Source organism: Chrysochloris asiatica, unplaced genomic scaffold (assembly GCF_000296735.1).
Source record: "Chrysochloris asiatica unplaced genomic scaffold, ChrAsi1.0 scaffold00110, whole genome shotgun sequence".
Lineage (NCBI taxonomy): Eukaryota > Metazoa > Chordata > Mammalia > Afrosoricida > Chrysochloridae > Chrysochloris > Chrysochloris asiatica.
Window position 1 is genome coordinate 6,018,298 of NW_006408628.1, and position 15,954 is coordinate 6,034,251.

Here is a 15,954-nt window from a genome sequence, read left to right on the forward strand (position 1 = left end):
TCTATCTCTGCCAGAACCAACTGTTGTCAGAACTGGACCCGTTATAAGCTGGGGACTATCTGTATTATGGAGTCCTGGTGTTGCGCTGTGGGCTAATGCGTCACACCGCAAAGTCATTTGAACTGCAAGGTTGGTGGTTCAAGCTCATCAGCTGCTCCTTGGAAACCCTATAAAGAGTCGCTATGCGTCGGAATCTCTGGTAGCGTAGTGGTTACGAATCGGGCTGCGAACTGCAAGGTCAACAGTTCGAAACTACCAGCTGTTCCGTGGGATAAGATGAGGCTTTCTGCTCCCGTAAAGATTTACAGCCTTGGAAACTCTGTGCAGGGTCGCTATGAGTCGGAACTGACTCCACGGCACATAACAACAACAACATGCGTGGGAATCATCTCGACTGCACTTAACAACAACAACGTCTGTATTATGGAGTCCTGGTGTGGCTCTGTAAGATAAGCACTTGACCATAAGGTTGGTTTGAACTGCAAGATCACCAGCCGCTCCTCGGAAACCCTATACAGGGTTACAATGACTCGGAATCGACTCAAAGACATTTAACAACAACAATCCGTATTATAGAACAAAAGAGGTCTCCAGAGGGGAATTTGATTTGTCTCTTGTCTAACTATCTTCCAGAGGAAACCATGGAAAATCAAGTAGACCCAGGCAGGGAGGTGCTCATTCCTCCTCCCTAGGGGTTTTGGGAGTCTCACCCGTTTGTTTCCCTATGTTCAGTAGGGGGAAGTGCAGTCTGTGCTGTGGCCGGGGAAATGGAGAAGATGACCTAGGTGGGTCCTCTGAGGGTTCCATGACATGCCTTTTAGTTGAGGAAACAGAAATGCTGAAAGACAGCCCCATTTTTAATCCAAATATCTTTCAAAATGGAATTTAATTAAAATGCAAGCTAGAAATAAGAATAGGACATCTCTTATTTTCCTAGTTTTTGCACTTTGTTCACACCTCTTGGGGCGTCTCCACCGGATCTTGCAGCGTTCAACTCTGGGCATTAAGCCAGTCTTTCTTAGATGAAATTGAAGCTGGCAGATCACCCCACTTGCCTCCGTTCCCCCAACCCAAGGCTCCACCCTCCCCTCCCCTGGGAGACACAAAGACCTTCTGTGACTCAAGCTAGAGGCACGCAACCCTCCTCTTTCTTTCTAGCAACACGGAGTAAGACCATGGGGCACATCTCTTGGTGGTAACCCTTACCTAACTTGTTCTGTTAATGAACCCCCGGTTTTTGTTCCTCAGTCTCTGGGGCAATCCATCTAGGCCCACAAACTTACTTTACTCCAGTGTAGACCTTTTCACAAGGAGCTCTGGTAGCTTAGTGGTTATGAATTGGGCTGCTAACCTCAAGGTCAGCAGTTCAAAGCTACCAGTTCCGCGGGAGACGGGTGAGGCTTTCTGCTCCCGTAAAGATTTACAGTCTCAGGAAACCCTGTACAGGTTCACCATGAGTCGGAACCGACTCCACGGCACCTAACCACCACCACCATAGACCTTTTCACAGAAATGTAAGAGATCCCTTTCTGATTACAGCTAAAGTTTAGGGAGGAGGGAACAAGGGAGGTCTGGAAAGGAACTGATACTAAGTACTCACTATGCTCTGGGCATGTTGTTAAGTTGTTTTGCATATGGAATTCTCACATTGATCCTGGAAGGAAGCATTATTCTCACAATTCTAGAGAGCAAGTGACAGGAATTCAAGAAGTTAAGAAACTTTTTCAAGGCCATCTAAATCTCTAGGATAATATTTGAATCCAGAACTGACTGAGCCAGCATTCTTAGTCTTTCTATTACAGTTGGTTGCATAGGGTTTGGATCAGCTAGCCTTGCCTCTCTACCAGGTTAGGATGAAACTTTCATCTATTGTTCTTCCCTGTCTTCTACCCTCAAACATCCTAGAAAAACTTCTATCATAATCCCCTTTTTACCTTGAGCATTGTCCTAGTCTTGGTTTGGGGGTGGGCTGTGTGTGGGGCAGTGAAGAGCAGACTCGCAGCACTGTCTCTGTCACTATGCCATCTTAAGCTTTCTAGACCTCAATTCCTCACCTGTAAAACAGAAATGAACAATTCAGTGATAAGCACACAGACACAGAGCATATGGTCTGGGTTCAAATTGCAGCTTTGCTGCCTATGAGCCATGTGATCTTGGACAAATTACTTGAGCTTTCTTTGCCCAGTTTTTCATCTCTCAAATAGAGATCATAAAGAACTTACTTCTTGAAATTGTGGTGAGGATGAAAGAAGTTAGTATGCATAAGACTTTTAGGAAAGGACCTGGCGTATGATATGTATCGCACAAGTGCTGCTATTATAACCATTATTACTATCCCTTGATGTACAAGTTTCTAAAATTATATTATTTTCAAATAAATATGTGAAAATAACACCGTTAGAATTTAAAGTCGAGTGTGGCACTGTAGGATAAGTGCTGGAGTGCCACATACAAGGTCGGTGGTTCAAACCCACTGACTGCTCCTTGGAAACCCTATGCAGGGTCACTATGAGTTGAAACTGACTCAGTGACACATAGCAACAACAAAACAAGCTACCATCTTGACTTCTTCTCTACTTTGTACTACTGTGTGTGTGTGTGTGTGTGGATTAGCAGGGAGAGATGTGAGTAGACCATAGTGATAATTAGATGTTATTATCCAACCCTCCCTCCCCACCTTTGTATGTGTGACATATATAACTTCCTTATGTATAATGCAGCATTTTTACATAGTATATACTTATAACCAAATCAATTTTGAGCTCATTCGTTGGGAGCTAGTTGTTTGGGTAGAAAATATATTGCTGCTGTTGTTATTAAATGCTATTGACTTTATGGTTAACAGTTCAGTGCTTATCCTATTGTGTCACACCAGGATTCTACAGAAAACAGATAGCTACATTGTATAATGGTGTTCGTGAATTTGGGAATTCAGGAAAATGTAATGCTAAGTTCTCTCCCTCTATAGCTCAAGCCAATCACAGTTGATTCTGAGTCATGGTGACCTCATGAGGGACAGAGGAGAGCTGTGCTATAGAGGATATGAATGGCTGATTTTTTAGAGCTAGATTACTGCGTCTTTGTAACTAAGTCTGTTGCTATCAAGTCAATTTCAACTCATAGTGACCCTATAGGTGCAGAGAAGAAGTGCCCCATTTCCAAAGCTGTAATTTTTTACAGTAGAAGTAGAGTCAGAATACTCCTTAGATGTGAGGATGGTGACACTTCATATCTTGTTCTTTGGAAATGTTGTTAAGAAGGACCCGTCGCTAGAGAAGGACATCATGCTTGGTAAAGTGGAAAATCAGTGAACAAAAGGAAGACTTCAATGAGATGAACTGATACAGTGGCTGCAACAATGGTCTTACACATAACAATTGTGAGGATGGCGCTGGATGGAGCACTGTTTCATTTTGCTGTTCATAGGGGAGTTGACGAGTTGGAACTAACTCCATGGCACCTAACAATTTTTATGGAAATAGATTGTTGTATCTTTCTCTCATGAAGCAACTGGTGGGCTCAAACCACCAAATTTTAGGTTAGCAGCCAAGCATTCAACCACTACACTTTCAGGATTCCTTTCTTTCTTTTCATTGCAGGGAAGCCATTTCTTGTATTCTATGGTAGGAAGAAGGCAGAGAAATGGTTGTCACATGGTTGGGAGCCATGACAATGTGAGGTGAGGCCTCCAGCATGGCTTTGATGCCTGAATTCAGGCAGGCTCAGCTCCAAACATACAGAACTTACAGAGTCACCAGTACAGCATTTAACCAGTTACTCTACTCCTAGTTACCCTGTGGTCCTAACAGATACTGAAAGTAGCTCCATCAAGGGCCTCCATGAACTACTTGTGGGACGCGTGCCCTGAGTATAGATAACACCTCGATTGATAGCAACTCACTCTAGGGCCAGGAACTCTGCAGTCACATCCCTCCCAACTTCACTTTGTCAGCTCCTTGGCTTGCTGGAGCCACTCAGAATTGTCTCCTCCCTGAGTTCAACTGAGATACTGTTCCCTTGTATGCTTGTTTTTGGGTTTGGATTTTTTTGTTTATTCTTTCTTCTCCTTCTCTTTCGGTTCCCTTGGACTTTGTCCGTTCTCTGCCTGCTTTTGTTTTTCTTTCTTTTCTTCTGTTTCTCATTTTCCCTGCTCTTTTACCCCCCTTTTGATCTTTCTTTACTACTCTTTTTCCATCTTTCTATTCCTGATTTTTCTATGTATTTTAAAAATTATTTCTTCCTCTTATTGCCTCTTATTTTTGCCTTCTATAGCTCCCTTTTCCTGGCTCTCTTTTCTCTTTTTAGCTATTCTCAATTTTTTTTTTTTAAATTTCTGCCTTTTTTTTCTCTTCTTTTTTCTTTGATAGCTCTGCTTTCCTCTCCTTCTTTTATCTTTATATGTATCATTTATTTTATGGTTGCTGCATGCTTTTTTTTTTCTCTTCATTATTTTCTCTTTTCATTGTTGGTTCTTAGTTTGTTTATTATTTTGTTTTGTTTTCTTGTGTATGTGTCAGGGAGGGTTTTCTCTATCCTACCCGACAAGAGACAGCAACCATGTCTATACAATCCAAACACAATCTTTTGATTTGTAGCTCTACCAACTGGGCAAGAGCCAACACCAGCTCCTCTAACACCCAATCAACAATAGACAGCTGCCAACACCAGTCAAACCCATCCTAAACTAAAGTGCACAAGCAGTGAATGAAAACAGTGTATATGCTTCCATTTTCTAACTACACCCACAGGAGACAGAACAAATTAGTGTAAACCATGATTTAAATACTCACAGTAGCCTAAGAACAAATTAGTGTAAACCAGCAATTAAATACAAATATGACAATCTCAAAATGTCCTGGAGACTAGACAATTTTAGCTCACATGAAGAAAGGAGACAATGGATCAAACAAATGACCAAGATGCAGAGCCAGAAAATGTTTCTGAGAAAGAAAGGCAATGGAACTAACTGAAAAAAGAAAAAAAGTCAAAAGAATTATGTCTAGGTACCTTCAAAGGATAGACAGAAAGATCAAGGGAACCAAGGAGAACACAGAAAAAACTTTAGAAGAATTCAGGAAAACACTATAAGAACAAACAAAAAAAATGCAAAATTTGAAACAATACAAAACCTATCATTGGAAATCCAGATTAATTCTAACTCTACAGAAATGGGCAATATATTAAAAGGGCAAAGGAGTAGATTCAAAGCAATGGAAGCCAGAATTAATAAGCTTAAATGAAAATCTCTCAATGCTAGTGTGTTATAACAACAATTGGGAAAAATAATGAAAAAATCCAAAGCCAAGAGTTGTGTAGGACACCATGAAAAGGAACAACTTATGGATGATCAGAATTTCAGAACAGGAAGAGACAATAAAAAGCATGGAGAAAATTATTGAAGAGTTGTTGGAAGAAAACTTCCCTTACATCATAAAAGATAAGAAGATAAGCATACAAGTAGTAGAATGAACCTCAAATAAGATAGATACCAAATGAAAATCACCAAGACTTATAATAATCAAACTGTATAAAACCAAAAGCAGTGAAAGAATCCTGAGAGCAGCTTGGGAAAAACTAAAATTTACCAACAAAGGACAACCAATAAGACTAAGTTCTGATTTCTCAGCAGAAATCATTCAGGCAAGCAGGCAATGGAATGCCATATATAAAACTCTGAAAAACAAACAAACAACCAAGAGTAGTATATCCAGAAAAGCTGTCCCTCAAATATGAAAGCAAAATTAAAATATTTCTTGGTAAACAGAAATTAAAGGAATTTAGAATGACTAGGTTGACTTCACAAAACCGTCTAAAGACAACAACCTAAGGTTACCATATATTACAATACCACCCAGAACTAAATCCAGTTATAGACTTAATTTAAGTAAAGAAAATCTTCAAGACTGAAAACAGGGAACCAGACATATCAGTTTATAATTAAGTCAGCTACAAAAAAAAAGGAAGAAATAGTGTTGATACTGAACTTGTAAATTGCAAGGAAGTCAAGTAGATTTCAAGGTAAAACAAATTGTTTAAATAGGGAAAAACTTAATAAATTTCAGGATAAATTGTAATTTATCCTGAAAATTAATATACATGTACAGCAAAATAAAAAAGAAAAATCAGAAAGATTTAGTAAACATTAAAACAACAGAAATGAAAATGAAAAAGAAAAAAATCCATGAATACAATGAACTCAGCATAGAAAATTATGTGGAACAAAGAAAAAAGCAGCACCACACATACATACACACACACAGACACACACACACACACAAACCATACAGAAAAATGACAGGAATCAATTCATACCTATTGATAAATTCTCTGAATATAAATGGATTAAATGTACCAGTCAAGAGACTAAGAGAGCAGAATGGATAAGAAAATAGGATCCTTCATTATGCTATCTACAAGAGACACGTCAAAAAGATGGAGACAGCCTAAATGTTCATCAATAGTTGTTATTGTTGTTAGGTACCATTGAGTCAGTAACGACCCATAGCCACCTTATGCACAGAGAACGAAACACTGCCCGATCCTGGGAAGAGATCCAAGAAGAGAAGATAGGTCTGATCTCCAGGCGAGGAACTATATAAAGCCTAGGACTCAAGAGGATCAATCAAACATTGTGTCAGGTCACAACACAGGAAGAGACCTCTCTAATGGAATCCAGACGCTATGAGACTTCAGTTCTAGACTCTTTTCCTTGTGTCATGTTGTCACTGAAAGAGTTATCTTATTCACCACTTGTGTGCTGCTAAACTTGGATGGGAGAAATGGCTGCTAAGCTCATGTCAAGGAGAGATCTCATGTTTAGGTGGATGAAAAGTTGAAGACGCTAGGTGGCTTCATGGATCCAGAATTGAAGAGTGGTGCTCATCATCCTGGTTGGTCAGCTTGTTAACTCAGACCCAGTGCTCCTAGAAATCAGAATTCAGATTTTCCTTGTTTGGACTCTTCCCCTAAAGTCAGCATGGTGAGGGAGTGCTCAGATCATAAAGTTAGCGAGGCTACGTTTTCAGGTTGCTGTTGGGTCTAGGGTCAAAAGACAGGATCTTTGGGTGACTCTGACTGCCAAGCCCCAGGCTATGTCCTACTTCACTAACTACCCTCCAAGGCAAAGTTTCAATCCAGTTTGAGCTGGTTCCATCATGTCTGACAAGGTAAAAGTCAATAGATGCAGGGCCTCCAAGCTAACTACTTTCCTACTCCTTGGAGCCTAAGATCCTCTTCCAAGGTGTCCCGGGGCAGCCTTCAAAAAAATTGTAGTGATGGAGTATATTAGGCACAATGGTATGAAATTCACAAGGGAGCAATTGAAAAGTCTCATCAGCGTCTTCAACTATGACCCCTACCCAAACTACACTACTAGACAGAAGCTTGCTTTAGAAATCAATATGGAAGAGTCTAGAATCCAGATTTGGTTTCAGAATCGGAGAGCTAGACACCTATTCGAGAAAAGATCAAAACCTAATGAGGCATTAAAATCAGCCAAGAACATAGGCAAGATAACCCTGAAGAAAGCAGTCAAGTCAGATGTTGTTGTACCTACTATAACGCATCTCAATTGTGCACCTTGAAGAAGGCATTTAAGAACAACTTTTATCCTGGGATTGAATGTAGAGGACAACTTGCTAAAGAAATTGGGTTCCAGAATCAAGAATCCAAGTTTGGTTTCAAAATCTCAGGATCTTCTTTAATCTGGGATTACTTTCCTGATGAGAGCACAGACAGTGAGACTGAGAAACAAGAGAACCGGGATGACAAGACTCAGAGTTTTGAAGTCACACGAAATGAGATGACCCAAACCAGTGACTTTAGTGGCCTGGATTCAGAATGAGCTGTGTAGAAACATATCTAGCATCCCTGATGTCATCACTTGAGGCCCCAAACCCATCTCCCATTCTTCCTAGAAATGTCTTGTTTCCCTGGGCTGACAAGCTGAGCCTCTGACAATTGTACCAGAACTTGGAGATCTAGGCGTGTGTAAGAGACATCCCGCTGCCTTCCTAATCTCACCTGACTAGAGTTCAAGAAAGTTGCAGAGCAATGGGAAAAATGTAATAAACATTGTTTAAAAAATCAAAAAGAAAAAAAAAAGTCAACAGATGCAGATTTTTTTTTTTTTTTTTAAATTTGGGTAAAACAGAATGATAATCAGAATGGGGAAAATTATGTGTCAAAGTCCTGGACTAGGTACCTCAGAAGAGGAGTACTGATTCCTTCCAGGAGCCTGATGTGGAAGATTCAATTATAGTCAGCACTCTGGAGAGTGACAAGCCCAAAGCAGCATGGTTAGCCATCATCTTAGAGCTAGGCCCCGTTGTTTCTAACTTTACCATTCAAGAGATTTGTTTGCTATGCAACACACATGCTGCCTTTGCTTTTCTAAGAGGGTAATTACGTTTCTAGCAGGGCATAAACCTATACTTTCCCCCGTTTTGGTTATCATTTTGGTTCTCCCACATTTTAAAATCTGAGTCCGTTTTGGTTTCACTTTGCTGGCTATGACTGAACTGGGAAGAACCAGCTTGAAGCTCTGCTCCACAGCACATAGACTCTTTTCCCAGCTGCCATTCTGGGCCTGCACCTCCTTAACACATCCCTGAGCATTTCTCCAGAACTTCCTGTTTGCCAGTGGCTGCAGGAAGCCACCCATCCCACCCAGAATTATATGGCTAAGGCCCAGAGTTAGAGGTGGTAATGCTCTCCTATGCTCCTCAAGGTTCTTTCCACTCATAGTGGGTCCTCTGGGCTTCACCACTCCCATTGAACCCGAGGCAGTGGAAGAAAGGCTCTGTATCCAAGTCAATTCACAAGAAGGTTAAGGTGACCTAGAAGGGCTCCTGGCCAAAATCCTTAAAATTTTTTGTTTTGTTTTTCACTTTCCAAAAAGTTCCTAACAAGCAATGACTTCAGGGCATGTTGTTCCAGAGAAAACGGGAGACAGGAACAAAGTCCTCCTTGGTTGGGGAGATGCAGATGCTGTAAACAGAGGAATGAATGTTACTCGAGGGCAGGGACTAAGTCAACACCATGTGGGAAACTTTCCAGCCTGTGTGCCTGGAAAATGTTCCTCCTGCAAAACAGAGTTTTCCATGCATCTGCCGTTCCTTCCACAACTGGGCCAGAATCTGGTTGTCCTGGCTACCCTTGGGATGTTCATGACATGCTTCTTTCAATGCTTAGAGAATTGTGGGAATAGAACATGTTGTACAGGGCTAATATTGTCATGCAAATTTTGAAACAAAAGCAACTAAACCCATAAACTCATGCTTTCCAAGTTGAGGCCTCAGGAGCCCTAATTTGGAGCCCCTCTTCTACTATCCCCTCCTAAAGGGACTTTGATCTTTGATGATGTATGAAAGAAAGCAATCAGGCTACGTTAATGTAGGAAACCACTAAAAATTTTGTCTACAAAATTGTGTTGGCTGCTTTTGAGAGCTACCCTCCAACATTCACTATTCCTTAATGCCTTTGAGAGGCTGACCTTTGCGTTCTGTATCGTCCAGGATCCCTTGCTTGTTAACTTTTAGTGGAGTTTGGCCAATGGAAGTACCAGCAGGAGATTGGAGGACAAGAAGAGAGAAGTATACTAAGGTGTTTCTTACTTGCTTTTGAGACAGGTAGTACTTGTGATTCTCCCAAATCTAGCTCCTATCAGGAAGGTCATCTGCCTGCTCCAACTCCCCCATAGTTTTGATACTTTCTATAATGCCTATTTTGTGTCTTTGTCCTTTCAGGTTGAAAGTTGGTAATGGTTCCCCACTATTGCTGAGCTCTGAGAGTCTCCATTCTGGGAATAAACTCAAACCAAAGTCACTGCTGTCTAGTCAATCAATTCCAATTCATAAAGAACCTATCGGGTAAAGTAGAACTGCACCTTGGGATTATCAGGGCTGGAAGCTTTACATGAACAGACTGCCACATGTTTTTGGAGAGAAGCTGGTGTGTTCAAACAGACAACCTTTCAGTTAATTGACAAATGCTTAACCGCTGTGCAACCTGGTCATCTTCCTCTGTGAGGTGTTAAGTGCTGTCGAATCAGTTCCAATTCATAGCGACCCTGGATAGGATTTCTGAGGAACAGCTGGTGGGTTTGAGCCACTGACATCTTTGTTAACAGTCTAGTGCTTATCCTACAGTAACACACCAGAATTCTTCCTCTGTGAATGCCATTGTTGTGTGTCATGGAGTCAGTTCAGACTCATAGCGACTCTGTATAGGATTTCCAAGGAATGCCTGGTGGTTTGAACTTCTGACTTTGTCATCTCAGTCCAGTGCTTATCCTACAGTACCACACCAGAACTCTACTCTGTGAATAGTTCCTCAATATTACTGTTGTTATTAAGTGCCGTCGAGTTGGTTTTGACACATAGTGACCCTGTATAGGGTTTCTAAAGAGCAGCAGGTAGGTTTGAACTGCCAACCTTGTAGTTTGCAGTCCAGTGCTGATACTACAGTGCCACACCAGAAATCCAGTTCTTTCAGTAAAGTTTCTTTATCTGAACTATTTTCAGGGCTTTGGTTTCTTATGGTATCCAGATAGGTACAGGCCCAACCAATGCTGAGTCCCTTGTTCTAAAGGAAGTAAATGTCATACTCTTAGCAATATTGAGGGAAAGGAATTTCACACTCTCAGCAAAAGCACTGTTCTGGTTTGTTCTTGACAGTTTTTTCCTATGGCGAAGGTTGTCTGTGCATATGAGTCATCTGAAAACGGACAGTGAGCATGGTGGAAAAGGGGTGAGCTTTCAGAAAAGCATTGGAAGGCTCTTGGCAGCCAGTCACAGCAGGGAGTAGCAGGGGAGTGAGATGGGCAGTAGGTAGGATAGGGAAAGGGGTCTTGGAAAATGGGCAAAGAGAACTGGGAGGGAATTCAATATGTCAGATAGCAAGCATAACGGACACATAGACGCTGTGCCTAGATCTACCTTCAACAAAGGGCTTGCCCAATTGATGGCAGTGTCTTCAAGTAAACAGCCTCCAGCTGATAGTCCTTCGGTGGCAGAGACTTTGCTGAGGAGGCCCTGCCTCTTTATTGGGACAACCTAAAGCCGTTTCGGTCTAGTACTCGAGGAACATGTCTCATGGGTTGGCCTTTGTTCAACTTCTTCCTCTGCCTAATCCTGCTTCTACCATTTCTTCCACAATCCTGCTTCCTCACTCTTTTCTCCTACAACCATGTTGTTTTTAAGAGCCGTCGAGTCGGTTCCGACCCCTAACAATCTTATACCCCATGGAAACCCTGTATAGGGTTTCCAAGGAGCACCTGGTAAGCTTGAACTGCTGACTTTTCAGTTCAAATCAACCTTGTGGTCCAGCACATTAACCCACAAGACCAGACCAGGACTCCCACAACAAACATTTTGGATCCCAAATTCATTTTTGTCTCCACCTTTGAGAACCTTAGTTACATAGTGTTGCCTTAACAGAAAATACCATAAGTGGATGACTTTTAATTACAGAAGTTTATTTTCTCATAGTGTCGATTCTTTCTGTGGACCCCCAGCTTTCTGATGTCTGTGGTAATCTTTGGTGTAGACCGATGTCTCTATGACAGAAGTAATTAGACGTAGGACATTTATTTTCATACGGTTTAATTCAAATTCCTCATTCCAAACAGGTGTGTTGAATTCCTAACTCCTGTACTTGCGAATAAATATGACATAACTTGTTAGAGACATAATTCAATTATCCTAACACCAACCTATGACAATAAATTTGGAGGAATTTATGAAAGCATTATAACTGGACTCTATGTTTCATTACACGGAGGCAGAGGAACTTTCAGAGAACACAAGAGTAGTGCAAGGGGTGAGAGTTTAGGATTAGAACATTCACCAGGCAGGATTCCAGATCAGAACTTTTAATCAATGACCAAGTTAAAAGAGCTTTGTTTAATCACACTATGGACAAATATAGAGAGAGGGCTTTTGAGACTGAGCTTAAAATAAGACTGGCAGTGGAAGGGGCAGGTTTCGCTAGGGTCTTGAAGTATTTTATCTTCAGTTTATAAAAGAAGTTGAAAATGTTAAAAGGGAAATATAAAATTGGTTCAAGTTAATCTGAAAGGAAAATAATTTTGTATATGTTAGGACTAAGCAACCTTCACTTCAGTGAGAGAAACTGGTACATTAACCTTAACTACCGTGGGAGTAGAATCTGGCCTACAGAGGCACCCCTTGTGAAATGTAACATCCTGGTACCTACATACTTCTCTGGGGTTCCCATTCAGTATGTCTTCTTGATAACACACTGTAAGAGAAGGCATTTCCACTGCCTTTGCCCTGTTCTCATTCTGTCACCTCGTCCCATGTCTTACATCTCCACTCTTGGAAACTTCATGACTAACTTAATGCTCTCATTTCTGCTTAAATTATTTCCTGGTGTCTCCCCAGAAACCAAGTGGGTGACAGTCTTGGGTTGTAATGAGTCAATTCTACCTGTGCTATGCTGGTACTACTTCTGAAGTGATAGGACATACTCAAGAAAATACTCAAGTGGGTGAATGTTGAGACGAGTTGTCTGTTAATGAAGCCTAGATTGACTCATTTTACCTTGTGATACTCTGTGATATGGTTGAGAGAGCAGAGCCAGCTTAACAAATAAGGACAGTTTGACTACTCTTGCCAGCCTTACTTCCAGCCACATCTGGCCAGGGCTCATTTATGACATCAGTATCCATCATCTGGATTATATGATTAGCAGAAAAGTATCTGCCAACATTTATAAAACTAACAAAACCAATATTTCATATTTAAAAAGTATCTGTCAGTATCTCCAAAACTAGCATAGCTACCAAAATTACCTAAAACTTGTCACTTTCCTTGATTCTTGTTCCCTTACAAATATCATGTTGGCTAAGCCACCCCCTCTCTGCCTGCCAATCTGTCTGTACAGTCAGATGACATTAGTGACTCTGATAGGCAGATACAACTTTGCTTGCCAAAAGTGAAGACTTCAGATACTGAAGATTAAAGACCACAGCCTTCAGAATGGGTTGTACCTCACCACTAGATAAATGGAGAAAAGATTGAAGTTGTCAAACACTTCTGCTCATCAACACTCGTGGAAGCAGCGGTTAAATCAAATGACATATTGCCTTAAGCCAATCTGATGCACAAGACCTTTTTAAAGTGTTCAAGAACAAATATTTGCAGACTAAACTGAACTGCAAGGTCAGTCAGTGGTTCAAGCTCACTAGCTGCTCCTTGGGAACCCTATACACGGTTGCTGTGGGTTGGAATCGACTAGACAGCACTTAAGGTGTACCTGATGCACACCAAGGTATTTTCAGTAGCCTCACATGCATGTGAAAGTTAACATGCATAAGACCATAGAATTGATTTGTTATGGTGTTGGTCAAATACGGACTGCCAGAACATGCATTGGAGAAACTATAGCCAGAATGCTCCTTACAAGCATTATCCTGGCTGCTAAGGAGCAGTGACTAGAAAGTACATGTCTCATACTTCTGACATATCAGGAAGGATTATCCCCCTCTAGGGGACACCATGCTTGGTAAAGTGGAAGTTCAGCAAAAAAGAGGAAGACTCCCAACGAGATGGATTGACAGTGGCAGCAACAGTGGGCTCAGGCATCATGATTGTGGGGATGGCACAGGACTGGGTAGGGCTGCATTCTGTTGTGCTGAGGGTTGCTGAGAATCGGAACCAACTTCATGGCATATGACCTCGTTATGTGCCATGGAGTCAGTTCCAACTCATAGCGACCCTGTACAGGGTTTCTGAGGCTATAAATCTGGGAGCAGAAAGCCTCATCTTTCTCCCACGCAACAGCTAGTAGTTTCGAACTGCTGACCTTGCGGTTCACAGCCCAATTCATAACCACTACGGCACCAGAGCTCCTGACGCATGACATTAGAGACTGAGTATTCTCTAACCTCTTACCTCTTTGAGCACATGCTATCTCATCCTATGTTATGTCCTTCGACAAGAATTTACCCTTTGGTTCATAATTTGTGCCTAACCTCTTTTCCTTGTTGGGTAAGGGATGGAGATAAAAGACCCAAATATGGAGTTGGGGCACAATAGTAGGGAGCAGTAAGGACAAAAAAGCAGCAAGTGTTCATATTTATTCTTCACCAAGTCTGCCTCACTCAGGAACCCCAACTTTCCAACCAAAAGATCAAAGTAAACTTTCAATTTTCAAAATTTTATTGAGATGTTGGAGAGAAACAGCCAACATATACATTCATTTCATCATGCCTGGCATTTTACCCACACATGATAGGCTCTTCTCTGGCTTTGGTCTAACTGCAGGTCTTGGCAGTCCCCCTCTGCTGTCTTCTCACTGCTGCCTGGCGGTGTCTGATGTCCACCAGGGCAGAGCCCGCTGGCGGGAATCACAAGTGGGAGCGGTATGTGCGATTGGCTGTGGGGAAGGCCAGACAGAAACACAGATGTACAGGGAACACTGGTTAGAACATCTCATGCATACCCTTTATGCTCAAATGTATTTAAAAATTGGAAATAATCTTAGTGTAAGGTTTCAGTATAACAGGAGAACTAATCCCAGGAGCAACAAACATGTTTGCTTGCTTCTCTATCCCTTACTTACAATCATCACCCCGTTTTCTACTCTTCAGGTTACCCTTCCGGTATTTTCTTTTGCTGCCACCTCTCTTGACTCCCTTGTGGGGAGATCGGTTCTTGCTCCTCCTCATGCCATGACTCTTTAATTTGCGGCTGGTCGACATTGTAATTTCTGCCAAAATGAGGGGCTTTGCAAGGCCAGAGGCCAGGAGGCTGGGTATATAAGCCCTTAGCCATTGTGACACTAAGGAGGCGTGGTGTAGCAGGTGGGTGGGGCTCTATTGTGAGGCCACTAGCTTTGACTACACTTTGGTCATAGATGTGAAATAAGGTGGTGCCTTAAATGCACGTTTATGGCCTGCGCTCAGTTTTGAGACCCTTGGTATACTAGATGAGACTTCCTTCAGATAAGCGTTATTGAGCAATGAAAGCCCAGCCTTGTGCCAGGCATCTGGAGAGTGCAGAAGATTACATGTCTCCTATGTGTGGAGATTTAATAGTGATTAAATGTGGTATGTATGTGTTTAAGTCATTTGAACAGCATTTCAAGGTGACAGAAATGTAAAGACATCTCCAAAAGACCCATTTCAGTACAATCAAAATGAAAGATCCAGTTCTATCCCATTTTATCCACTTCTCCAAGGAAGACTTCAAATTTTTTGTTGTCCCTTGAAATTGAAATTTGTTGAAAAACTGTTTGTCCCAATATGATTATTGACTTCAAAGTCCAGATACCATACGCCAGTTGCCAGCTGGTCAAATCTAATTTATAGTGGCCCTATGTGTATCAGATTAGAATTCCATAGAGTTTCATTGGTTGGGATCTTTTGGAAAGAGATCATCAGATCTTCTGAGGAGCCTCTGGATGGGTCTGAACCTCCAATCTTTTAATTACTAGCTTGAGAATTTAGCTGTGCCACCTAGGGACACTACATTTTGAATAATGAACCCCAGTTGTGCTAAACTGTCTGGAATCTTCCATTGAGGTTGTGAATGTGTCTCATCTCCCCACTAAGGAGGCTGAATGTCTTGGTTCTGGTTCTGAATACACCATCGGCATTACTTGGACCAGACTCTAGGTCCTTTATTTCTTAACTAAGCAGGTTGGACTTGAAGTGAGCTCTGAGATTATCTGACTTTTTCAGGAGTCTCCAAGAAGTTAGGGACAGTGTCTCATTCCTACTTCATTCTCCACACGCACTAGCATAGTCCATAGTAGGTAATAAGTAAGCTTTCGTTCATTCTAGCTGCTTTGGTATTCTGTCAGCCCAATGCAGTCAAAGCAACTTTGCACATGTTTTTAAGCAGAATAAAGAGCAAAGGACATTGCTTCCAGAACAGGCTCTCTGGTGCTCTGTGTCGACCTTTCATGGACAACCCCATTGGCCAAAAT

The 15,954-nt window shown here is 41.6% G+C and overlaps 1 protein-coding gene across 1 annotated transcript; it reads right to left on the reverse strand.

The window, feature by feature from the left end:
• Nucleotides 1-14,172: 14,172 nt before the first annotated feature.
• On the reverse strand, nt 14,173-14,744 carry LOC102827659 (spermatid nuclear transition protein 1-like). Its single transcript, XM_006867798.1, has 2 exons — nt 14,587-14,744; nt 14,173-14,400 (listed from the first exon to the last, which is right to left on the reverse strand). Exons 1-2 carry the CDS (start codon nt 14,723-14,725, stop codon nt 14,372-14,374), a joined length of 168 nt encoding a protein of 55 aa, XP_006867860.1. The 5' UTR covers nt 14,726-14,744; the 3' UTR covers nt 14,173-14,371.
• Nucleotides 14,745-15,954: the final 1,210 nt, after the last annotated feature.